At 38.6% G+C, this 27,128-nt stretch overlaps 1 protein-coding gene across 2 annotated transcripts; it reads right to left on the bottom strand.

Moving 5' to 3' along the window:
• Window positions 1-625: 625 nt before the first annotated feature.
• On the bottom strand, window positions 626-23,413 carry RAD50 (RAD50 double strand break repair protein). Of its 2 annotated transcripts, none has more exons than XM_058848880.1 (26): window positions 23,320-23,413; window positions 18,744-18,923; window positions 18,272-18,355; window positions 17,890-18,041; window positions 16,871-17,056; window positions 16,521-16,725; window positions 15,938-16,066; window positions 15,563-15,728; window positions 14,851-15,044; window positions 14,101-14,307; window positions 13,028-13,210; window positions 12,667-12,824; window positions 11,819-11,994; window positions 11,482-11,719; window positions 10,808-10,997; window positions 9,857-9,983; window positions 9,436-9,629; window positions 9,020-9,130; window positions 8,390-8,482; window positions 8,190-8,303; window positions 7,276-7,403; window positions 6,248-6,472; window positions 3,692-3,777; window positions 3,139-3,281; window positions 1,700-1,833; window positions 626-1,384 (listed from the first exon to the last, which is right to left on the bottom strand). In XM_058848880.1, exons 2-26 carry the CDS (start codon window positions 18,870-18,872, stop codon window positions 1,198-1,200), a joined length of 3,939 nt encoding a protein of 1,312 aa, XP_058704863.1. In that variant the 5' UTR covers window positions 18,873-18,923; window positions 23,320-23,413; the 3' UTR covers window positions 626-1,197. The 2 variants fall into 2 exon arrangements, with proteins under 2 accessions (XP_058704863.1, XP_058704864.1); XM_058848881.1 differs by lacking the exon at window positions 23,320-23,413 and adding an exon at window positions 19,811-19,894.
• Window positions 23,414-27,128: the final 3,715 nt, after the last annotated feature.

Here is a 27,128-nt window from a genome sequence, read left to right as displayed (position 1 = left end):
CTACAAAATAAAGGGAGTCCTGTACCCTGGAAGACAAGGAAGACAGCATGCAATGTTCTTAGGCTCATTTAAGCATTTGTCAATGAGAAATGTCCTGATGTTACAGAAATTAACTTTCTTTCATGGTGGATTAAAGAATCTTCCTCTGAAGTTGTGATTTGGTCATGTTTGCTGAGAAGGGCAGCCCATCACTGCTGATTGCAATGATTTAAATAATTGCAAGTCCAACTTCTGCTTGGTAGACTCCTACCAAGAATTCAAGGTACCCCCTGACTTGCTTACAAAGAAACAGGGCCCTAGAAATGCCTTCCCTCAGTGCTTGTATAGCTACAGAAGCAGCAAGGCATGGTTTGTGCAACCTCAGGACTCTTGATGATCAGACCACCCTTCTGGCTTTCCATTGTCACTCCCACTGAGAAGCAGGTTCCCTGGGGCTGCCAAGCTGCAGGGCTGTTGTCACACCAAAGAACAGAGCTTCAGGAAGAACTTGGAGAAGGGCAGGCAAAGCTCAGCATCCACACTAAATCTCTGTGACACTTAGGTTCCATTTTCCCATTTACAGACACTGCCATGAAGAATCAGAACATGACATAACACACTGAGCAGAGAACTCATTCATCTGGTAAGAGATGGGCCTTTGCTTTATTATGAAGTAAAACTGACTTGGGGAAGATTCTGTCTTTGAACAGCCAGTTCAGTTACCTGGTAGAGAAAGTTGTAAAAGTTCTCTTTGAAGCTTGTCAGTTTTGGGTAGATTAGGTGGGTAGCAAGGGGTATCTTCAATCAAAGTAACTCCCATCAGTGCTGACCTTGCCAGAGGTGGAGAGCAAGCCATATTCCCCAGGCAGAGCTGCAGCTATTCCAGAGAATCTGCAACTTTTCCCACAGGCCATGCACAAAGAATATCACAACTTTATTTTCACTTCTCAAGCATAAAATACATCAAAATTTAACTGTGTGGTATTCATTTAAATTATTTCAAATTATGGTAATTCCTAAGCTCAGGTACAGAAATATATAGAAAAGTAAGAAGTTTAAAAGTCTCACAGTTTTAGACAGGCTAAAATTTTTATAAATCTTCAAGAGAATATGATATGAAGGAACTACATTTTCAGACACCTACCCTGAGCTCCATCAAGTCAGGCAGTGTATAATGTATCAAGCTAGGTTATCTATAGTATGTAATTACTTGGCATTCTAATGAACATAGGAGCCTAGAGAGCTGACACTGCATTTCATGATCTCAGAGCACTGGTCAATGTTCTTCTTTATCCTGTAGAATGTTTCCACATACTCAGAACGGCCCAGAAGTTCAACAAAATCTTCATCGTGAGTTATCACCAGAAGCTGAAAGTTGCGTTGGTGTAAGCGGCTCTTTATTATCCTACAATTTTACAGATAATTTAACAGATATTAGTGACTGTGCATTTACTTAAATCCCATGCTAGCATCAGAGAATTTGCAAATAAATAGCACAAAGATATTTCATTATTGATAATGAATGACATGAACCATTGAGTAATCTGATTACTGACTCTTTTTACCCACATTAAAAAAACCCTCAAATTATGTAAGAAATTTTTTTTTTTCCAAGATAGAGAGGGAATCTAAAATGTGCCAGCTTAAAGTATAATTCACTACTGCCAAATGGGTATTGAAAAATACCCATTGTTAAGCACCACAAGGAGAGCTCACTTACTCTACGAGGGCATGTGCCAGGGACTCGATGTTTTCTCGGTCAAGGTTGGTTGTAGGCTCATCCAGGGCCAGAATGCCACAGTTGAGACAGAATGTTTCTGCTAGAGCAAGACGAATGATTAGAGAAGCAAGCACCTGAGGGAAAGGAAAAAACACAAAAAAATATCAAGCTTCAAACTGTTTAAAGAGGATCTGCACATAACAACCTGTTTTTAATGCCATTACAAACTGTGATGGAAGTTTGCAGAACAATGTGCTGACAGTTCACAAAATGACAGCAACTAATTACGGAAAAACTACATTGAAACTTCTACTTTGAATTCAAAGATTGACTCTACAAAGAAGCACTCAAAATTCAGGAGACAGTGGAAGGATTCTAATCTGAGGTAAAGATGCTATGACACTGCCATTCGCATTACTGCTACACTCTGCTTGAGCCCACCCCACTGCAGCAGGTGGAAATTTGTCTGCATATCACTACATGTTTGAGGTACTGAACTCCTGACTTCTTACTCAAATGGAAGGCAGTAGGATTTACCACCTTCTATGTTAGTTTTTCATCAACATGCATAATCATATTTACAAGATCCTCTGAACTACTAAAAATTATAGAACACACAATGGAAACTGTGCTGTCAAAAATATTTTCCAATTATCATGACTGCTGGCATCACATTTCGTGATTAAAGAAGAATTCTCAGAATTTCAGCTAAGGAACTTGTTCAAGTTTCACTCTCATTTACATAGGACTCTAACGCAACATCCTTAACTACTCTAGGAGAGAACACATTTAATAGAACAGACAGGTGGAAACAACCCTCAACATGTGTGAGTGTGAGTAAAGGTGATGAACCTCTGCCCACAGGTATTGTCACAGCTGGTGTGTCATCAGGCCTCCTGGCCAGCGTGTGTTACTGAAGCTGAATGGGCAGAACACATTACTGCAAGCTGACAGCACAGGAGGAAATGCGAAGTACAGCTAGGTGTGATATTGGTGACATGAACTGAAAGGTTATAGTCAGCAGCAGGTGAAAGCAGCATAACTTGGAGGAAGAGAGAGAGGTCCTATCAACTTAGAAGTAGATGCAGTGTCAAAAAGACCAAGGGCTCAGAAAGAAAAAAAAAAGGAAGCAAATCAATAGACCTGCAGTTGAGGTAATCTCAGTGATAACTAGGAAGAGACAAAATGGGAGGGAGGACCTGAACTTGAGGATAGAGGGAAGTCAAACCCTTGACTCCTGCAAGGCATAAGCCTAGTGCCCAAAGCAGGGTTCAGATGTTGAGTCCTAAATCGTGTAACATGCAGACAGAGCGAAGAGAAGTTGTACACAATAATAAATTAGAGTTGGAGCTGCCTGTTCTTTGGTCACTTGAGTCCTCTGCATTTGAGTCAGTTTTCAGAATCCCTGTTATTGTCTACTGAAGATAAAGAACCATTACCTTTTGCCCAGCACTACATCTTCCTCGCATATCCAGTGCTGTATCTCCCTTCACCATTACTACCCTGTAATTGTAATTTCTTCTTTTGTCAGTGGCTGAGACATTTTCATCTGCATCAGAGCGAATTTCTATATATTCAATATCTGAAAATGGGAAGGAGATAGTTCAAACATTATCAAAATTCTTGAAAAATATCATAGGATTAGTGGGAGATGAGACGTATAATATGTAGTAACAATAAAAATTCCATTCAGAACTCCTGCTGATAGATCCATCTTGGAAATTGACTTTTCCAAACTGGAAGGAATGAACTCATGCACAGTCCTGTGTCAAAGAAACCTAACCTTTGGAAAACACAGAAAAGTGAAAATTAACTCTACTTATCCTGCAAGTTACTATATAATGTGCAATAAAAAGATTATAGTGCTGAAGAACAGATTGAGCCTTTAGAATGGAACAAGGTATTTCCCATCTTTCAAACAAACACTCTTCCATATGCAGTGCCCAATATCAAATGGATATATATGGGTAAAATTGAAAAAAAATTACATACCTTGTCCTCTGTAAATGCTTCGCCACAGGTCCCGAATTATTTTATTAATTTCTTCCATTTTCATGCTATGAAATGTCATTATTGCTCTAAAAAACAGCAAAAAATGTAAACTGATAGAGATGCAACCATGGACTGTTATGGACTACTAGGGACTTTAAGGCAGGTGGCAGCTCCCTTTCCATTCCCTTAATACTTTCACTAAAAATACAGAAAATACTAGTTTATTTTGGACAGAGAAGTACCTAGAGAGTAACAACACGCCACTACATAAATAATTCTATGCTCACAAACAGCTCAGTTTTAAGAAATAGGAAAGTAATGACAACAACTTTATTTGCAGTCACTCAATGGAGAATGACCTTACCTGAGTTTTTAAAAGATTTATGATTTATGTGTGAGGTTTATTTTCAGCCTGACACCAAGAAGATAAATCTGATGTTAAGCTTTCCAGAACAAGAGTGTTACTTTTCGGCACAGTCTGCCAACAGGGCAAACAACAGCAGGAAAGGAGAACCTGAAGTCTCCTCAGAGCACAGAATTCTTACTGAGAATATAATTTGTAGTTACCCAAACAGGCATTATCACAAGATCTATTTTGCTGTTCAGCAGCAAGAGTAACACAGGATATCACTAATAATTTTTAATTCCATTTCTCTGGTTAACGTAGTAGCATGACTTTAGTTCATTAAAAGATGGAATCTTACAAAACATTCAGAGAAGGACATTCGTAACTTGGCTTTTTACAGAAAAGCTACTCTACAATGAAAAAATGCTCACTTTATGGCAATGTCTTCTTTCAAAAAATGTGGTGGAAATAAAATATCCTTCTGAATGGACTTTTACATATGCTTTTTCTACCTTTGCTCTTCCACCTGTTCTGGGGAACACTGAGGTATCAACCCTAATAGGTTTTGTTAAGCAAAAATGAAGCATTTTCAACTATTTACTTAACACCAAGAATGCATTCCTCATCACTATTTATCATAAATCTCTCAATAGAGTCAATAAAGATCATCTGATAGCATGGAACACCCAAAATGTTAGTTTTCCCAGCTGCAGATACAGCTTTGGCCATTAGAGTTAACATTTTGTCTCGCTGATTTTTCAGACGATTACCACTAAGTGACGCTTATCTATTTTTCTTGAAATTACAAGACTGTTTTCCTGTTTAGCCTTAAATAGAAACAATAGATGATTTGATACCATACAAAAAAATTCTAAAAAGGAAGTTCTTGGAGTGCATTTCCATTACAACTGAAAGGGAAGACTTATCACACTCTGAACAACTTAGACCTTCACACAATAAATTTTGGATTAGCTTACATTCTAGTATTATGTTTATTTAATGTTATTATCAAAACACCTTAGAACACGGCTCCTCTAAAATGTCCTTTCAACTTGGAAAGTTCTCATTTATTTTGTTTCTCTTCTTGACCATTATGCTGAATCCTCAACCACATAATTACTCTTCTGTGCTCCTTTTTCTAGCACTAGGAAACTCTTCTAAATAGAAGCCCAAAATTCCATACTTTATTCAAGACATGGGTGTATTGAGAATTGGCCAAAATGTTTCTTCCTCTTTATTCTTAATATTTATCTTTCTGCCACTGAGCACCAGTTTTCTATTTCCTGAAATGTATCCACTGATTCCAAAACCCTCTCCCACTGTCCATCCAGTTGTTCACTGCTATTCCATCATTACAACCAAACAAACAGGGTTTTTAGGGAACCACATGTTTTATTTTGTATATGGTTATCAATTTGGGATGCAATTTTTGCCCAGTCAGTGCAAGACTAGCAAACAAGCTTCCAGAGGAAAAAGAAACAAGAACAAACTTGCAACACTTTCCATCAAATGCCAGACCCGCTTCTTAAGATCTTACTTTCTTTAATAAAAGCACAAAACCACCCACACTAGAAAAGGGAAAAAAAAACCCATTTACATTGTAATATTGTTTAAAAGACAATTATTTACCTCAGAAAATGCCATGGCAAACCTGGCATATCTTAATAATGTTCAGATATTACCAGAAGATAGTAAAAATATATTGCTATATGAATGGAAGTAGAAGGGCTCAGGTTAAAAATAAAGGATTTAAACATCAATTACACCTGTCCTTATCTCTCTCCTATTGCTACACTGCAAATTTAAGTCCTAACATGTACAACCAAAACTCCAAGTAAGTCTTTCAGAGAATTGGGAATACAAATATCAGATTTATCTATGACTGTATTAAATTCCAATTATTACCATCAATGCATTTAATATATGCACATTATAGACATTAACTTACAAATTTCCTACATCACACCAATCAATCCTTTGCAATTTCCAGTACAGATTCATTAATTTACTTAGGAAGTTAGACCTTGTTATGCTTTCTTAATATTTAAATGCCAGAATTTATAAAGAGAAATTATATATCTCAAGGAATCATATCAGTTTACTCTAAGTTAACCTGGAAGCCTGAAACTGAAAGCTGCTTTTAAATCAAGGTTATCAATACTAATAAAGATGAAAATATTTAAGAATCACCCTCATTTGACAATACTTACTTATCAAGAGCCTTGTAATAAAGGTCCAGATCTTTGTTCACCAGCTCTGTTGTTCTCATGACAATCATCATGTCCCTGTATTTTTCTTCTGCATCTTTGAATTGTGGCTCTCTGAGCTCCTTTCTAAAGCGAACAATCTCCTCTTCAAACCCACGCTGGCGGCCAAGTGCAACGTGATGGTTCCTTTTCAAAGATTCTATTTTCTCTTCCAAATGTTTTTGGTCACTGTGAAACCATAATTGATACACAAGTATTTTGCATTTATTTGTACTAGTGTTTCAGTTTTTTAATCAGAATTCTAATTTTGAGTTTATATTAGACATAAACAGCTCATTGTATCATATCTATAAAGTCCGCCACAGTTAAAATTATAGTACTAATGCCACTGTAATGACAACATTATTGAAATAAAAATAGTTTTAAGTTTGTTAAGAACATATTCTAATCATTATTCTGAGCGGGAGAAGAAAGTTGTCAAGTTCAAATGATAAAGTGCTATATATAGAAACAAAAAAAATTAATTTTATAGATGGATACTAAGCAAAATAAGATTTATTATTGCACAGGCTCTAGCATACTAAATAAATATCACACATTCAAGAACCAGCAAGGGGGTAATTACTTTTCAAAAGTGTTTATTATCTAAGCAATTATTACTAAACTACTGAAGTAAACACAAAATTTGCTGCTGGGAACTAAGTGAGCAGACAAAATAAAAACTAAATACTCTCATTCAGAAGCATGAATGAATTAAATGTGGATTTCTCAGTAAACATCATGAAGAGGACTGGACTGGAACAGGTATGAGCAGATAGCTCTATTTCTAGCCAGAAGCACTGTATAATTTCACTGAGTCATTTTCACTGCTGTCATAGGGATATGAAACAAACACAGGTGTGCAGGAGGAAGTGGTCTGCATGAATGGGGGGAAAAGAGGACCAGGACACACTAAAACACAGTGACTACAACATTCAGATGTTTAATGAATTCTTGTGCAAAGCACACCATTCTGTTTGGAAGGTGCTTACTTTTTCATCTGGGGAACTTTCATTTCTCCCATCTGCTTCATAAGTTGTTTTATATTGTCTTCAACTTCTTTTAGCTCCTCATTCCGCTTCCTCAAAGTGAGATTATCCTCCAACCACCTTTCCTGTATCTAGATCCAAAGTAAGAAATTGTATAATGTTTCAGGATGTTGGTTATCAATTACAATGTATCAGTTCTGCTCAACTCTGAAACACACTGCAAGTATAAAATAATTGACAACAACAAAAATTATCACAGTGAGAATTTACCTTGTCCTAGAAATAGAATAAAATGGAAATCAGCAGTATTATTTCATCCTTCAATCTGCAATAACACTTAGCAGTGTTTACTGTCACAAGTGAACACTAGAGTGATTATTTTTGAGAATATTAATCCATGTTTCAACCAGGACAATTAGTTTTAACTAAGGATGAGATTAAACCAAGCCCTCTAATTGCAGTTCTACAAGAGTAGACAGTAACTGAAGGGGTAGAATGGGGAAAAACGTATTTCCTATAAGGAATATAAACAATATTTGAAACATATACGCAGGAATTTAAACTACATGATAAATCTGAAGTAGCAAGCAACTTCTGGTACCTGCAGTTTGTACTTCAGTTATAAAGGCAGGTATCCTCCACATAAAGATACTCCTGAAAATGCTGACTACTATCCCACCAGACTTAACTCTTATAAATGCCTTAAGATCACAGTTAGAGATAAATGGGTTTTAAATTTGCACATACAAATCTCAGGATTATTTTCAGAATAAAGCATGTATAGCAGCTATCCTGAATAACAACTGATCAAATAGATCAAGAGGAAGCTAATTTAACACCATTACAGACATAGGCAGACAAACCAAAACCAGGACTTATTTCAATTACATCAAGTATACTTTAAACAATATATCCACCTTTTGAGTGTCAATATCTTGTCGGGTCATTTCCATCTCTTTACTTATTTTTTCCTTCTGTTTCTCACAGGCAGCCAAACGAGAATTTACTTCATCAAGTTCAGACTCCTTTTGCTAAAGAAATATGAAGAAAATGGTATATGATTTAAAACCAAAAGTACTTCTGATGCTAACTTTTTATTGACTGGTTTTTATATTACCTTTTTATATTCTTCTTTTCCTTGTTGAATATAGTTTTCAATTTCTTTCATGTACTTGTTTATATCTTTAATTTTCTCATTTATGCCATTCATCTGCAGAGAAAAGATTTCAAATGAAATATGGTCTTATGTCCAAGAACAGATACGGTCTGTGTCAAAGATACTGGATAACACTACTGCCAAAGTACAAGTCCTAATTGTAACTCCCTTTAGCTTCCTAATAAAGTCTTCAGCTTCTAAAACCCCAGTACTTCTTATACGCATGAAAATGTTTCCCAAAATGAACGAGGGCCACTTAACCTGGGAAGAACCAGTGTGTCTCTTGGCAAGGACGGGTGATGGTCATCCTTGCAGCTCCTCTTGGGTCTATTAGGAAGGGCTTTTAAATGCCATCAACCACCAAATATCAAATGTCCCAAAAGTCTCTTTTTAAGACTGCCAAAAGTTAATTACAACTGAGTTTATGTCCTGACTGACATGTTCCTTTTCTTCCCTAAACACTCTATCAATCTAAAGCACCTCCTAGAGTCATTGATGTTTCCTAAAAGCAAACTCAGTACCACAGCTTCCATCCATGCCTGAAAAACAGTATCTAATCCTATTTCACAGCTATGCCAAGAGGAAACAAACCTTCTCTTGTGTTTCTTTATTACTTGCAGTCCTTTTATTCACTAGTTCCTCCTTCTCCTGCTGCAATTTCTCTAACGTTGAATGCAAAGGAAGTACCTGCTCTTTTGCTTCCTGAAAAGCAGTTGGAAAAAGCAGCTTTTATTTTTTCATTCTGGTAAAGATCAATAATTTTTCAAGCAGTAAAAAAGTAATGTGGTTACTCATTTCTCTATTGTGTGTATTAAAAAAAGGAAATGTGAAAATACGTATTTAAAAAGTTCTGGAAATTCCCAAAGATACACAACAGCAGCACAGGACAAACATTTAAAAGTCCATCCCATTATCTAGTACTAGAGACAATATTAAGTATGAAAATATTATTTTTTATTTCAAGGCCAGCAAAGCTAAGCATTAGACAATTAAAGAGAAATTCTCACCTTGATCTCTCTGCATAAGGACTGAACCTCAGTGGTTAACTCCACAGTCTGCTCCTCCAGCTGCCGGCGCCGCTGCATGCGGCTGACAATCTGCAGCTTCTCTGCTTTGAGCTCATTAACTGCACTCTTCAACTGCTGAATCTGGCTCTGCTGGTCCTGCTTGAGTTTTTGATTTAACTCAATTTTACCAGTAACTGCAGGTGAAAACAGAGTCAATCTGTTATTAAAACCACTATTGTAATCCTTAGAGATGAAAATTCATCTCTAAATTAAACTGGTATGACTCCAAAAACCAGCAACAATGAACTAGGAGAATACAGTTATTTGAGAACATAAAATAAGTAAACTAAAATTTTAATGGCAAGAATTTTGGAACATTACTTTTAGTATAAAAATGAAATAACAGGTTTGTAGGACCTACCTGTATCCCACAAGTGTTTCTTCTCTTGTTTTTCTTGGCTTACTTGTAGCACAGTTCTACTTAAATCGACATCTGGCAGCTTAGCCTCCTGCTGAGCAATTTTTCGTTCAACATCCCTAATATCAGTCTGAAAGTATGAGGAAAAGTACCATTACTACTGTATTAGTGATTAAAAATGTATTTTTTCACCTTTGTCACATAAGAACAAGATCAGGGCTTGAGGAACAAGAGTTTCAAATTTACCTTCTCTTGTAGAGCAATGTCACATCATTAGCAGTAGGGTTATGTCAGCTGCTAGGAACTGGAATTCCTAATTGTGGGTGCAATCAGTCAATAAGGATGCACAGGCCTTTAACATTCCCAGCCCACTTCAGGACAGTTCCATGTGCAATCTGTCCCTGCAACACTGGAATTGTTGGAGCCTCAGGAGATGCTGACATCTCCACCTTGTGAAATGCTCAGTCCTTTGCCTGGCCCCAGGTTCCCTAATTACTCCTCTGAAGGTTCTCAGTCAAGCGAAGACATTACGTTGGTAATAAAGGCACGAAGACTGCTCAAAACAGTCTCCTACGCAGGATTCCTCTTTACCATATATTCAGATGGCACAGAACCAGGAAACACATGTGAGATACTGGGAATACGATGACCTATCATTACTATGAGGAACAAAACCACTTTGGTGTACCTGTGGTTGTGCTCAGTTCTAGATTACACCTTTTTCCAGTTCATATAGCGCAGAATTGAATCAGAACTCAAGGGACTCTGTGGTCCTCAAAAAAAACCCAACTTTTGTAAATTGAAGTTTTATTAGTACAAGATCACCTATGTTATACTGTCTTTGGAAGTATTTTAAAATAAGGACCTCAAAGTTTTGTCATATTACTGAGTAACCACAGATTTAAATGCAAGTGAACATCATTCTATATATTAAAAAAAGTTACCAAAGCATACCTGATACCTTTCCATCAGACTTATATCCTGTAAACATGCTTTGGCACCTTCTTCCTCAGACAAAGCTGTCTGGAGGAGTGATTCCTGTTCTTCTATCTCACCCTTCAGGCCTGTTAAATCTCTGTTTGCATTCTGGATCTTGCTCCTCAGGTCTGGAATTTCCTTATCTTGGAGTTCAATTACAGTTTGCCTTAAATAAAAGATAAATGCCTAAAATTTCCTTGGTCAGAAACAGCAGCATAAATTGAAGACATTCAAGATCACAAAATCTGTGGTATGATTTACTAGGGGAAGACTAAATTTAGTTAAAATAGTATCACCTTAACCTTGCTCACACTTAAATAAGCTTATGTTACAGATCCAGCTAAGAGAATATATCCCTCATTTTAGGTGAGATTACACAAACAAGCAAACAAAATCTCTTTTGGTTTTTAACTTCATTACAGGAAGTTAAGGAGAAGGTATAAAGCATTAAACAAGAGCGCCCTCTTGTGAAGGAAAGCTCTACGCTCATATTCTCAAACTCAAAATATTTATCCCAACAATGACATTTTGAAATTAATTAACCAGCCCTAGAATGAAGCTTCCTTGATGTCTGCATGGTTTTTCATAATCAAACCCCACATATTTGAAAGAAAACAGCCTGTAACCATATGGTTTCCTAAGTACTTTACCGCAGTGGTTTAAGACTCATCATTTCATCACGTTTTTTCTCTTTTCTCTTAAGCTCAGACTCTGTTGACTTCAGTTTGTCTGGGGCAAGGCGCAGTTTAGACTGCAGATCACTAATGACGTCTTGCAGTTCAGCTTCTGTCTGAAAAGCTCTTTGGCAAACTGGACAACAAGACTGGTTCTCCTCTGTCAGTTGTGTAATGAACTGTGAATAAATTGCAGTGGCTCCAGCAAGCACAGCTGGGTGAAAAACAAACAGAAGACTTATGTTGAATAAACAGTGCATAATCAGCTAAATTACTATTTCAGGGAAAAAAGTAAAGCTATGCATGACTTTACCTCGCTGTTTGGAATTTTTTTCAATTTCGTCTTGAAGTTTGTTCAGGTCAGTGTCAAAATCTTGACTTCCACAAACATCAAAAAGTTTTGCTTCATGAAAGGACAACTGGGCTTCTTTTTTTTTTAGCTCATTACTGGCATAAGTTTTATCATATTCTACTGATGCCAGTCGCTTGCTGAAATATTAATGCAGAAAAATTTTTATTACCCAAACACAAAGATTTAGACTGTTTAAGCAAAACCAAAAACCATGGAAAGGTAATCTGGAATTGGAATTACATTGGAACTATTCACCTGTTCTTCTTTACTGATTCTCAGGAAATCTAGAGCATGAACTTTTTATTCATCCAAGTACAGCGTAAGTGTTTAATTTTAAATCCCTTTTGTTTTCTAGATGATTACTGATGAGAAACTTCCTACTCTAACTAATTGTTTTACATAATCAAATGAAACCAAGAACAGGTAATCACACATGAATTTGGGATATAGTCACTAACCACTCTTGACTTGTAAGAAAATCAGAAGACCAGCAATTTCCAGCCCCAGGCACATCCATTCAGCTAGAATTAGTACTAACGATTAAGGATGTTCCAGATCACTATTTTGCTACCTGCTTTTAGTGCTGCCTTTGACACACTACAAATATTGTGATTTTATTAACTAGCACAAACTGTATTAACTCAGTATCACAGGAACTCTGCAGGATGTTTTCTCTGATTTTGCAGATACCTAAATAAACACTAATGAATTAAAGTAATAAGTATTTTGAATATATTAAACTCTCCAACATTTAAATTTGTAATTACATAAAAACTTGTGGAGAAATAATTGTTTAAATTAATACCTACTTCAGATTAGCAAGAGCATCCCTTGTCTGATTAATCTTTTTATTTTTGCCATGAAGCCAGTCCTCAAGTTGTTTTTTATTGGGAAAGTATCCCAGCAATGATGTTAGTTCATCCGAATGTCTTGACTTCACTTTTCTAATCTGATCTTCTTTCTCTGCCTGGGGAAATAAAGCATTTCAAATGAAATTTTCCTATCTCCAGGTTTATAACCATCAATGCATTTATTAAGCTAATAGCTTCTATGAAGTCAGACAGAAGCTCTACATCTGATTGTTGATAAACACCTGAAAAGTACACAAATATTGGAGGAACTCTGTAAGTTTCATGTCCCTCTCTTATGAGATATTGATAAAAACATTACTTTGTCTTTCCTCAGCATCTCCATCTGGGTAATTGTTGTGGTGTGTAGATTCAACTGCTCCATCTCTTGATCCAGCTTCCTAAGAGCTTTGTCCAGGTTTATTTTCTCACTTCGCAGAGTCTGTACTTCCTGTTCCAGTGTTTCTACATTGCTGCTCCTCTCAGCCTTCTCCAGCTCATATTCCTATACAAAAAATAAAAGCCCAGAAGACACCAATAATTACAAAAATCAATAAAGTTCTAGCTAAAGGAAACAGATGAAACCTCTTCAGCTGCCTGGCAGCAGCATCAGTTGCTGTTACAGGAATAACACAAGATTTGTAAATAATACAAGATTTGTAAATAATACAAGATTTGTAAATAATACATTCAAAAGGACAAAGGCTGTGACATTGGGGTGGGGCAAGGAAAGCCCCAAGAAGATACTGGATGCAGTCCTGGAATACAGTACTGCCCCATAATGGTCATGCTTTTAGCAGAAGCTCACTCATACTTAGTTTGATTTTCTGTATTTTAGTATCTACTGTACATTAAATTTTGGAATTACCCTAGTGAGGAGTCTATAAAAAACACTGTCAAGCAGAATTCATGGACTGCTAACAAACAAAGTATTTGGCTCCAAAGGCATAAGCAGCTGTTCAGCTGGAACATAAAACACTTATAACTTTACTTCATCAGATCAAACACTTATAATCAACTAGTCCAGGCAAGTTATCTCCAATAATGTAGGTAGCATGGAACTTTCAATTCAAAGTTTCTTTCCCAATAATTTGAGAGTAACAAATCTCCTAATTGCCAGCTGTGCTATTACCCTGTTTACAACTCACCTAGCAGAAGCAGCACATTCTATGTGTGGACTGTACAAAGACAAGGTAGTGAACAGACCCTGCCCTAAAGGGATGCACTGTCTGAACAGACACAACATACAGGGTATCAAAAGGGCAGAAACACATCTGAAAGAGTAAACATCAAGGGGGTGGGGTGGTTTATGGGTTTTGGTATATTTTTGTAATGATAAAGTCACAAGTTTTTATTTCAAGCTTCTACATTTTTTTCAATTACACACAAACTTACCATCTTGCCAATCTCCTCATCCAACTCACTAATCCTGTCTGAAAACCCCTCCAACTGCTGCAATTCACATTTTACATTCTTCAGCTCTGCTTGTTTCTTATTCTGAATGTCTGATTTCAGGTCAATGGTTCTTTCTAATCCAGTTTTCTTGTCTCTTATTTCATCTACCTGTTTTTGCTTCATTGCTTCTTTCTGTGCAAATTCTCTCTGAAAGAAGATCAACAATAATATAGTCATTATTTTTTCACAGGAAAATATTTTAAAATACTTTTTCACACTAGTGTGCCAATATTCACCACAGTAAAACACTGAAATACTGAGAAAGCTACAACTTATCCAAAATTATCTGCTGAAATGTTTTTAATACGAAAATGCAAATGCATTATACCAGTAACATTTTGTGACTGCAACTCCATTTTGAACACGACTTCAACAAAAAGTTGTTTATTTTTAAACCAGTCCCCCACAGTAATTCTTCCTCAGGTTTCTGAGCTTATCAGTGATCCACCTGCATGAGGACTGCTAGAAGAATCTGACAAACTGCCTGTCCAATAGCCTTGATGACCACTCCTAATTCCAATACTCATTTCCATGGAAAGATGCAGATGACACATAAGCAAGAATTCTAGAAAAAAATCAGCTTCAGTTACCCCCCACCAACATTTTCTCCCAGCACCATAAAGACCTGTATGGACCAATAAAACACTAATGGCCCATAGAACTTACTCTACTTATCAGCAAAATTCTTACCATCATACGATTTGCAGCTTCTGTATCTCTCTCCTGTCTGTCCTTCACCAACCCACGAAATCTGGCAATGTTCCTTTCAGTGAAAGGTGCTCGCTCAAACCCCTCCAATTCCAGCTGTGCTGCCAGAGACTGAATTAAGGAATCCCTCATCACAATGTGCTCTTGGTGACGATCTGCCTGCAGTTGAAGACGACCTCCACAAAAAGAAAAAGTGACATAAATGTTCAAAAACTGAGGCAGAAGACATGCTTAGGATTCAAAACTAGTTGAAAGCCTTTGAAATCTTTAAGCATTTTTCAACAACACAAAAAGCTATGGAATAAAAACAAGCTGTAGGTAGAGATTGCTATTTCAGGTAACTAAATTTTTATTAATTAAATAAATCAGTAATTCAAAAGCAAGCCCCTAAAACCACTAAAAATATTATTCTGATAAAAAAAAACAAAGCCTGAACATATTTTATATCAACATATATTCTGTAACTCAACTACTATAGCTTTGCTGAAATTCCCATAATCCATCAAGGACTCTGTATCCAAAAAGGAAACACCAATACTTGCAAGACTCTCACACCCCACTGTGCAGCTGAACCTAAACTAATACACATTTTAGGAATTTTGTCCAATTCAGATCACTTCAATTATCAGTAGGTCCATTTCAGATCTTGATAACATTAGAAAACATACAAGACTATAAATGAAGTCTAAAATACCTTGTTCAACAAGCAGCTCTGATTTCTCACTGTTAAATCTCTGGCACTCTTTAGTGGCTCTATCTAAATCACGCTTAGAGTCCAACAACCTCTTCTCCTTCTCCTTCACTATTCTCTGGTGGTTCTGGTGTCTATCCCTTAGTTGCTCATCTGTTCCTTGAAAAACCTGTGCACCACATACAAATTTGTAAGTCAATTACAGATGTTTTAAAAATGTATCGTTTTAACCACAACAGAATTAAAGGAATTAAGACCCCACATGCAGAATTTCTATAAGACACACAGGGGGAAAATCTGCAGCAAACAAAACTGGAAAACTGTTTTTTCTTAGATTGATAAAATAAAATAATCAAAGTTTTTTGTCATAAAGGCAACCTTTTCCATCTTCTGTAGCAAATCTTGATTATCTTTTTCCATCTGCCGCTTCCTGCTCTCAAGGGCCTTCACATCATTGTCCAACCTCATTACTTTTGTGAGATTCTGTTCAACTACTACCAGAGAGCTCTGCAAAAGCATGTGATAAGTAAAACATCTCATCAGTTCATGAACCCCATAATCAATTATTTTAAGTAAAAACCTCCAGTTTCACTAAATATGTTTTTAAAATAGGGAACATTAAGTTCTAGTTAATACTTAAAATGCATTAACTAATGCTTAAAATGCTTTTAGATGTTTAAAAATGGTTTTAAATAGCTCAGAATGGTTTTAGGTATCAGCTAAATTTGAGAGAGATATTAAATTGACAAAAACCCAAACTAAATGAATTCTGTTCTTAACCCCTCAATGACTGTTTACAGATTAGAGCAGCATCTGCCAGGTGAGTTGAGGTATGCTTCACTCTGCTGCAGGGCAAATGATTAGATACAAAAGTGCAAGATTTTAACCAAGAAATTCATCCAAATTTCACTTCTTTTACTGTTTTGCATTAAAATATTAACATAATCCTCATGGAAATTACCTTTAGAGGCTCAAGCTGATTCTCAATTGATATTACATTCTCCTTAGAAGCAGCCAGTTGAGCCTCTCTGTTGTTGAGATGATCCTGGATTTCCTGTGCTTTCTCTTTGTTCTGTTTGAGATATTTCAGTTCTGTCTGACACTCTTTTACTTTCAAGCTTTGTTTCAGGCGTACCTGACGCAGAGCTTCGAGTGCTTTGATATACCTTCAACAAAAGCAAAACTTCAGCTGCTTTGGCAATACAGCAATACTGATGTATGAAACATTGTCTTAGACATTTTTATTAACATTTCTGTTACGAGAATACGTTTTTTACTTAGCTTTTATTTAATTACAATAAAGGGAAAAACCTTGTTGCTGAAAAGATCTCATCAAATTTTTGCTTCAGGGCCTTCCCTTCACTTAATGGCCAGTTGGATTCTTCTTGGTGACAGAAAATGACATTGTTAAGCACAGACTTGGAAACACCAAGGGCACTGATCATCTCCCGATCTATTTCAGCACATTTGGAACTCAGACTGACTTTCTCACCATGCCTATGAAGATAAAGAAAATCCCCAAAGTTACTGGCAAGTTCTTCAAAAAGTGAATTGCATTTTTCAAAGTATAACCTCATTTTAACATATCCATTCCGAAATTTAACAATTAACAATTTTTAAGTACAAAAATACCATTCTTAACAAAGGCATTTAACACTGTCAATTTCTGAAGTCAGGCTGTTTCACATATTAGAATCTGAGGAACCACCAGAGGGGGTGGGAGAGCTCGAGTTAAAGGAATATACTTCAGCAGTGGAGACGGGAGTTAACACCCGTCTAAAAACACCCGTCTAAAAACACCCGGGCCAAAACCTATCTGAAACTGAAAATGGTACTAAAGGAAGTAAAGCTTACACACTCCACACAATGATACTTTCAAACTGTATCCTAAAATCACGGAATCATGGAATGATTTAGGTTGAAAATGCTCATCTCATTCCCTCTGCCATGAGCAAGGATGCTACTCACAGAACCAGGTTGCTCCAAGCACCACCCACCCTGGATGGAAGCCTCGAACACTTCAGAAATGGGGCAGCCACAGCTTCTCTGGGCAAACTGTGCCAGTGCCTCACCACCCTTATTACTATTAAATTAAAATTTTCAAATATATGCAAGTTAACAGATATATGTATTTCTTAACACCATGGCTATCAGATGTGGGATTTTTCAATAATGGAACAGATAAAGTAATGCAACTACATACCTTTATAATCTAAAAGCACTAGTAGCTAGGAATACATTATGTAATTTTCTCTTATCTGATGCATACAAATATACCAAATTAAAACCTATCTTTGTGCCAAAGTAAGAAGAAACACTTGACAACTTACTTTGTTCTAGTTATGACAGATTCCAGTGTTTTAAATTCTGGAGCCTTGCCTTTCTGGGTACAGACCATGGAGCGCTGGACAGCTACAAGCTCCCCATTGACATCTCGAAACTGTAACCTTATCTGAGCTCTAACATCAGTTTCATTTGCAACCTTTGGTAGAAGAAAAAAAAAAAACACAATGAGGGAAATTCTTCTCAAGGTCCAATGGAATATGTGCCTCTCCAGCTGTGGGATATGTTCTAATCATCCCCCAGCTCTCTGCTTTTCCTCATTTCAGCTAAAGGCTGTCTACAACTTGAGTATCCCTGTTTTATTCACAGCCTGAGTGCAGTGGAGTATTTTATCTAGAAGTAAACACACATCTAGTCACTATACCTTACCTTTGGATCATGAACAAATGTTTTTCCTTTGGTGCCTGGAGGAAAATCACCAGTGGATATGTACTTAAGACATTCAATGATAGTCTAAGAAAACAGAAGTATATAAAGACAAATTTAGAGTAACCAAGATGGACTACAGGCAAATCAACAGTAACAGCCCAAACATTTACAAATGAGTAACATATGTAAAGAGAGAGAAATAACATTTTAATTTTTGAGTACCATGAAAACACAGTACTTTACAAAAACAGTTTTAATCAGGATCTGGATCAATTTTCTATGAAAAAATACCAACCAGTGCTCTGCAAATTCCAGGCATGAAAGCAGATTTCTAATAACACTAAACAACACAATATTTCTAGCAAACAGCATGATTTTTCCAATATTAATACCTTTCTGTAGAAATTATTATTCACATGTTCTTCCAGGCCTTCCAGACCTCTTTACAGCTCAAATCCAAAGTGAGCCTTACCGTTTTTCCTGCACCATTTGGTCCCACCAAAATAGTTAATGGATTAAAGAAAGTGATAATTTGTTTGTCTTTATCTTCTACCCCAAAACTCCTCACTCCGAGGATACTCATTTTTTCAATTCTTGACATTTTTGCTGAATAACTTCTGTTCCAAAGTCAGAGGTGTAAACACAGTAAATCCTGTAAAACAGAGCTTTGTGAAAAATACAGTAGGCAGAAATCACAGTAGATTACTGAAAGCTGACTAAACACTTATACAAGCACAACGTATGATGAATATATTTACAAAAACAGCTTAGGTTCTTGTTACTGCTCAAGGTACAAAACATATGAAGGCAAAACCTTGTTTCAAACTGAGAAATGAAGCAACTCCAAGCTAGGTGCAATAGTATGCATCATGAAATCAAACACAATGGCCCCAAATAACCCTTTATTCCACTTCACAAACACTATGCACGTGCCTTCAGAATGCCCCAAACACAAGAGAAGCCCGAGTATTTTTTCCCTTTGTTAACCCACTGTTGTATGGCAACACCCGACACCGTGCAAGCTTTGCCAGCGCCCGTTTCTCACAGGTTCCTCCAGCACCACCTTGTCCTAACCCCTGGTGTGAAGGAGACTCGAGCCTTCCCACGCCAGGAGGCAGACACAGACCACTGTGCTGTGCATGGCTGGGAGCTGGCCCGGGCACTGAAGGGGTCTGGGGGAGGCAACTCCGACCCCAAGGCCCATCACCGACCCACTAAAAACACTCCCGTGGTGTGTGTGTGTGGTTGCGTACTCCGGGGGTGTTCCACGGGGCCCATGGCTCGGGCTCGGCCCTCCCACGGCTCCTGCGGGGGTGCCCGGCGGGGCTCGACCCGGGAAAGGGCATTTCCGACCGGGGAAGAGGTGCCAGCGGTGCTTTCCCGCCCGAAGCTCCGCAGGGCGCCGGGGGCGGGCGTTTTCTGAGGAGATGCCCTGGGGCGGCCCCTCCCGTACCCGCCGCTCGAGAGTACCCGAGCTGAGCCCACCGCGGCACCATGCCCCCGGCCCGGCACCCCCTTATCCCTCATGCCTACGGTCACCTCCACCCGCCGCCGCTGCCAGACCGCCGCTGCCAGCCCGCCGCTGCCGACCCGTGCCCCGGCAGCCCCCGCGACCGCTCCGCCCCGCCAGCCCCCGCTCCGCCCCGGTCATGGCAGGATCGCTCCGCCCCGACAGCTCCCGCTCCGCCCCGACAGCTCCTGCTCCGCCCCGACAGCTCCCGCTCCGCCCCAACAGCTCCCGCCCCGCCCCGACAGCTCCCGCTCCGCCTCGCCACCTCCCGCTCCGCCCCGCCAGCCCCCGCTCCGCCCCGGTCATGGCAGGACCGCTCCGCCCCGACAGCTCCCGCCCCGCCCCGACAGCTCCCGCCCCGTCCCGACAGCTCCCGCTCCGCCCCAGCCATGGCGGGCCCGCTCCGCCCCGGCAGGCCCCGCTCCGCCCCGCTCCGCCCCGGCCATGGCGGCTTCGCCCGCCCGGGCCGCCTCCGGTCGGGGGCAGGCGAGGGTGCTTTTGAGGCGCCTGTAGCGCGTGCGGTGTCGTCTGAGGGCTCAGAAAAGAGCGACGGAGTTTTGAGGCGGTGCTGTGTTTTAAACCCAGCTGAAAATCACAAAATCACAGAACCTGCTGAGCTGGAAGGGCCCCACAAGGGTCATCGAGTCCAGCTCCTGGCCCTGTGCACACTATTCCTGAGTCACACCATCTGCCCGAGAGCCTCGTCCGAACGCCTCTTCAGCACTGTCAGTGCTGTGACCACTTCCCTGGGGAGCCAGTTCAGTGCCCAAACACCCTCTCTCTGGGTGAAGAGCCTTTTCCTGATACCCAACCTAAACCTCTCCTGACAGAACTGCAGGCCATTCCCTCAAGTCCCATCACTGGTCACCTCAGAGAAAAGATTGGTATCTGCCGCTGTACCTGCTGCAAGATCTCCCCTCAGTCTCATCTAGGCTGAACAGACCAAGTACCCTCAGCTGCTCCTCATACGGCTGCTTTTCCAGACCCTTCCCCATCCCCATTGTCCTCCCTTGGGCACTCTCTAGTAGCTTTAATGTCTGTCTTATACTGTGATGAGGTGCCACACAGCCACTGGCTGCCCCCCTCCAACTGCGGTGGAATGGGGAAACGAATCAACTCTAAAACTTACAGGTTGAGGTAATAGCAATTTAATAATAGAAAACATAGTAAAATACAATAATAATAATGGTAAGTAATAATTATGAAAATAAATAGGAAAAAAACCCAAATAACTGATGCCAATAAAATTACTCACTGCCTGCTGACCAATGTCAGACCCTTTCTAGGTAACTCTCCCAGTTTATCTACTGGGCATAATGTTCCATGGTGTGGAATATCCCTTTGGGCATTTTGGGTCACCTGTTCTGATTGTGGTCCTTCACTGTTTCTTTTCTCCTAACTGGCAGACCACAAGACACTAAAAAGAAATCCTTGACTTAGGATACAACAACTTAGAAAAAAATAAAACAGCTGTATACTATCAGCGTTATTCTCATTCTGAATCCAAAACACAACATTGTACCAAATAGTGAGAAGAAATTAACTCCACCTCAGTTGAAACCAAGACAGGCAGTTTTAGGGACTGGAGGAAAGTTCCAGATGATCAGTGGTAGGAAAGGGGATCACTCCCTTTGGCTGGTTAAGTTCATTTCTCTCTAGGGCCAACAGAGCTCCTTGCCCCCTTATACCAGTCTTCTACAACTTCCTCCTCTTTGCTCCCTATCCCCTATTCATTATCCAGTTAGAAGAAAGTCCAAGCCAGAGGACTGTCCCTTCCTCCTGCTTCTCTGGAGCTTTGTTATCCTACACCTGAGGACCAAGAGTCCCTCCAGAACTAAACCCAAGGTCAGGCTGCACGTGCCACGCACACCCTTACCTTGACCCATCAGCCCCTGGACAGCTGGGAGCCATCTCAGGTTCACTGTATGAGTCAACAGCATTGGGAATCTAATTTATCTGCACTTTCAGCCAACTCCAAAATTGATTAATAACTTGCCAGCATATTTTAGTGCTTACTGTATTTTCTCCACAAGGGGAACAACACAAGTAGTTCTTGTGTCAGATCAAGTTCATGGTTAGGTAACAGAGACAAACTTTGGAAAACAGCCCTTTGTGCTCAATCTCTTAATCTGAATTAAAATGGGTAATAGAGATGATAGGTGAAGTCTGGACCTTATAAGAAGCTGGTAGACAGCAGGTGGTTTTGTGGCCAACAATTCAGGCTTTCACTACACTTGTACTCTGGTCGTAATCCTGCATTTTATGAGTGCAAAACAGATTCACAAAACATAAGCTAGGCCACTTCAGATTTTGAGACAAGAAGAAATTAGTGTCCATATTGGCTGAACAGCCTGTAAAAATATTGCAAAAATTCACACCCATCTTTGAGAAGCCAGTACAACTCCTCTGGAGGGGAGACACCAGTTTATACTCTATTTGTGTGTCACCTCGTGGCCTGAAGCTGCCTCGGTATGACTCAGTTGTTCAGCAGCACAATGCTTGCTCTATGGCAACACTTTTTTTTGATTGCTTTTAGATGATCTGTAGCCAGTCTCACCTCTGGAATATTCTGCAAAAGTTGATGATTAGGAGACAGTTTTTGGCACTATTTCTGGTACAGTTTTCTGCTTCACACACACTATTTTCCCACCAATATTAAATCTATTCTCTAAATAGTGTGTGTGTTTATGCTGTTGTGGGATGGTTTAGTGGGAATTATTTCTTCACGTGTGATTGTTCTCCTTTGACCAGCACACTTAAAAGCTTCTCAAGAGTCTGTAAGTCTATGAATATGAGTGTGAACATGAAAAGCTGAGGAGCAGAAGGGGCAACCTCTTTCCTGCAACATTTATTATCATGTCATCCCTTCTAGAAATATGTCAATCTGTTTGGAACTTAGGTAGAAGAACAAAAGCAGCAACACACTTTTATCTTTCCAGTCTAAACTACTATAAGAGCACTCAAATGCTGATTTCTGTGGAGGAATGGAAGTATATCTTATACTATCTATATTATTTCTACATGCTCTTCTAAGACCCTGGCATTTTCATCTGGGGACCTCTTGTGTTTCTTTGACTGTGGCATGACAACAGAATGTTTCATAAGTTTAATGTTAAAAGCTTTATGAGGAGCTTTTTCAGTTAGGATCAAAAGATCCTTTCAAGAAGGCTTTTTAAACTTATAGTTATGCTTTTCTTGCAGAATTTTAGGGCAATAATTTAAAAACAGTGTTTGAAAACTTAGTTAAGCAGTATTTTGAACATAACTTAAACAGATCTATTCATTAAATTATGTATTGAGAAACTGATCATTCAATGTGCACAAGGTCTTTCTGGGTCTCTCAAGCTCTCACGTAGCTATGGAAAACCAGATGACTCTTTTCACATCGTTGAATGATTTGTCCAATTTTTCTGGAAAATTGTAACCTTTTAATGAGTGAGTGTTACCCTCTCATAAGCCCTTGCCAGTCATCTGAAAGTAGGTTTCAGTCATTTTTAAGCACTTTGGTTTTTTCAGTAGATAGAGTTTTTCCACTTACCTTAAGGGACAAGGTTTCCACCTGATGCCAGGACAGCTAATTCCGGTCATTAGCACCTGCCATGCTTTCACTGCTGGGCTGTCAGTGCAATCCATGCCTTTTCCATCTCTGTGTTCTATGCTGAATTTCCCCAAACAACGAGGGTGAGGGAAGAAGGACAAAGAATACAAACTGGTTAAGTAGCATTAGGGTCTGTGTATGTTTAAGAAGTTACTGGTATTTTTCACTCAGCCTCAAACTGCAGTTCATCTTAGAAGATCCCACTGAACAAAGGACGGCATATTACTGAGTGGGATGTAAAAACTACATAGCTTTTCTGATCTCCATCTCTCTGATTATGTGATGCAAAAGAAAGAATAGAACCACATAAAGATCTGTGTTACAGAAGGAATGCTCCTATTTCCTGTGATGAGTTTTTGATATCATGTAAGAAAATGACATCTCTTATCCACAAAGGTATTTTCCCCTTACTTGATGTCAGAAGGAAGGAAACCCCCAACCAGTCCCCTGCGAGGCATCCCACAGTGCCTATGATAACGCACACTATGGTCTTGTGCCTTTTCCTATATGAGAAAACTTTCCCTTTCATCTAATATTCAAGGTATATATAGGCAGAGTATGGTGTATAAATCAAACACAGCTTCCCTTGAACCCAAAATGTCGTTGCTCTATATCTTTTTGGTGAGTTGCTGCTTACCTGGCTCAATGGGAGGTGCTGTAGAAGAATTTCAAGAAAACCTCAAGGCTCTAGTGGCTCTAGCAAACAAAGAGGTGGGTCATTATCACTTTTTCTTAATTTCCTACAGTTCTTTTGATGGAAATAGAAAATGAAGTCTTGGTTAGTTTCAGCTCTACTTTGTATGTCCTGTGTTTTGTTTGTTAAAGTTGAGATGCTCGAGGCACTGCATGTCAAGCTTTCCTCAGAAGCTGGTGCTGTAATTGTTTCCCCAAAGGAAGTTCAGAAATAGAAAACCTGATGAAAATGATATGTAGTTCAAGATGTTTAACAATGTGGCAGTCACTTAGAGAAGAAATAACTTCTAACAGTATATTCTTGTTAAAATTTTTAGATCTTTCTTCCAGTACCCAAGGGGAAATTTCAGGTAAGACTTTAAAACTTCTTTATTTTGCTGTTGTTGATTATTTGAAAAATGATGATGCTTTGTAGCAGATCTTGAGGGAAAGAGAGTTAGGCTACAAAAAAGACCAATTCCCACTAAAAGGGAATATATATGCTCTTTTTTTCATGAGCGGTTCTGTAAAATTCAATGAAGCTGTGGAAATAAATAACCAATTCTGTGACCACGGTCTCTGAGGCTTGGTTGTACTCCTGCTGAAGGCAATCTCAGGAGCTCTTGCAGAGAGATTACTTCTGAGGCTGTTCTCAGCATTACTGCCTGATGTGCAGAGCCTGAACATCACCTGCTGTCATTTAGAACCAAAGGTGGGTGAATAGGGTTAGTACTTGAAGCACTAAAATGTTCTTACCTCTTGGCAAACAAACAAGTTGAGTGTTATAGAGCACCATAAAGTTTGTGTCTGAAGGAAGAAATTTGTTGGCACAAGAAGTTATTGCCCACAGCCCTGTTGATCAGTGGTTTCAGTTTGTGGTCTGCAGATTTCTCAAGTTCTGTGAACTGAAAAAAGGTTCATGAAAAATAATTGCAAACAGCTAACCTGTTGTTTTAGAGGAAAAAATGTTTAGAGCTCGCAGCTTTAAAGATGGCTAAGATATAGATAGAGGGGTAAAGTGCTTCTGTCCTGTGTGGACAGATTTTTTATCAAATCCCAGAAAACATAGGAAAGTACCTCTTTCTGTATTTATACAGAATTTCTGATTCTGCTATGCATGCAAATAGTTATTGAATTCACTGAAAGATAAAAGTTAACTCATTTGGCAGAATATGATTTTGCTGTTATTTGATTTTTTTTTAGTGCAGTCATGTTCCCTGTCAACTTGAACGAACCATAGAAGGACTGAAAGTTTCCTTTAAGAATAATTCAGCAGGAACCCATATTTCTCTGATGGAGAAAAACATGGATCACATTACATCAACTTTAAAGAAAACACATACAGTAAGTTTCTCATGAATTATTTATAGTCATAGAATCATGGAATGGTTTGGGTTGGAAGAAGCTTTAAAGCACATCTAGTTCCAACTTCCCTGGCTGGATTAGGGACACCCAAGGTAAAAATACAAAATTATGTGAATGTACCACTCACTTGTTTTCAAACCATGAGATTAATCATCTCAGCATCCTGGCCCACTAAAGTCAACAGCAAAGTTTTGATGCCATCTCTGCACACCCTTAGTTCCACAGTGTTGAACATTACGACTGGTGCTCAGCAGTGGTTTTACAGGAACTACCTGAATTCATAGAGTCTGGATGGAAGTTAGAGTTTCCTAAAAGATGCATCACCTGTAGACAAATCCCGGGACTTGTCATTAGCCAGGACACTAGTCAGAAAAGGCCGTAAGCCACATCTCAGTAAGCAAAGTCAGCCAGGAAGAAGTATTCCCAATACTCAAATGTCTTTTCCCTGTTCATTCATGCAGATCTGTCTTTCCTTCTGATTAAACATCCTCTTGAACAACCACCAACACTCTCTCAGCAATATGCTCTCCTTATTTCCTCCATTATTTTGATTATTTACTTTTGCTAATTTTTGCTATTATCATTATTGTAGCAACCAGAGAACACCATATCCTGTCTGATAAGATACCTGCCTCGACAGAGAGCTCTGAACCACTTCACAAGATACTTCCAGAACATGCATGAAAACTGCTGGGAGCCCTGATGACAGGTGGTGGCACCCCAAATACTTGGAGACAACTCTTACCCAACACTAGAGCTGATTCTGATGGAAGACAGAGCACCACAAAGAGACACCACAAAGAGTTAACATGAATGTTTAATATATGAATTATTAACCTATTTATTTAATTTATAGAGAGCTTTTATATTTTTACCCTAATGTTCAATGTAACCATGAATAAAATATCTTAAAATATTACATCTATAACAACAACAACAACAACAACAACAATAATAATAATAATAATAATAATAATAATAATAATAATAATAATAATAATAATAATATATTGTGGAGGTTGTGCACTGTAATAACTAGAGTATGACTCAAGGCTATATGAGTGAAATAAAAAAATACACAGATTAAGAGTCAGATCCATTGGTGTGCTCTTCTGCAGGTACTTACAAAATTGTCAAATATTTACCATCTGAAGGCAGGAATAAAAAGCAAGAAGGCTGTCTTTTAAATATATGCATAATTAAGTTTGAGAACAATGTGTTTCCCTGTAATTCTACAACATAATTGCAGTGCGGTATACATGCATGATACATGTTCTTTATTTAATTAATATATTTAGTGTGTGAGTAGATCCTATTTTTTTTTAATATTACTCCAAATTTATTTTCAACTGTGGTATCTTCAAATTTTGTAGTAGAGTCAGGAATTAGTGTTGTTGGCTCAGTGACAAGCCAAAACAAAACCCTGAGCAAGTCTCTGGGTTATTGCCATAGAAATATTGTGATAATTATCAAACAGATACAGTGCTGGTAGCAAAGTTTGTCTAATTTAGACTGGATTGGTTTGTTTGGTTTTTCTTCTCAAGACTACCTAGAGCTGTATTTTTTATGAAGTGAAGAATGTAATTATAAGTCACTTTTCCTAAATAAAAATACAACATTTTTCTAGAACCTGAAGTGTCAGAGGAAAACAACACTTTTGCTAGTGTATGGAAGCATTCCCTGAATTCCAAATGAAATGCAGTGGATTCACT

Source organism: Poecile atricapillus, chromosome 13, assembly GCF_030490865.1.
Source record: "Poecile atricapillus isolate bPoeAtr1 chromosome 13, bPoeAtr1.hap1, whole genome shotgun sequence".
Classification (NCBI taxonomy): domain Eukaryota; kingdom Metazoa; phylum Chordata; class Aves; order Passeriformes; family Paridae; genus Poecile; species Poecile atricapillus.
This window is presented reverse-complemented; position numbering and strand designations above follow the sequence as displayed.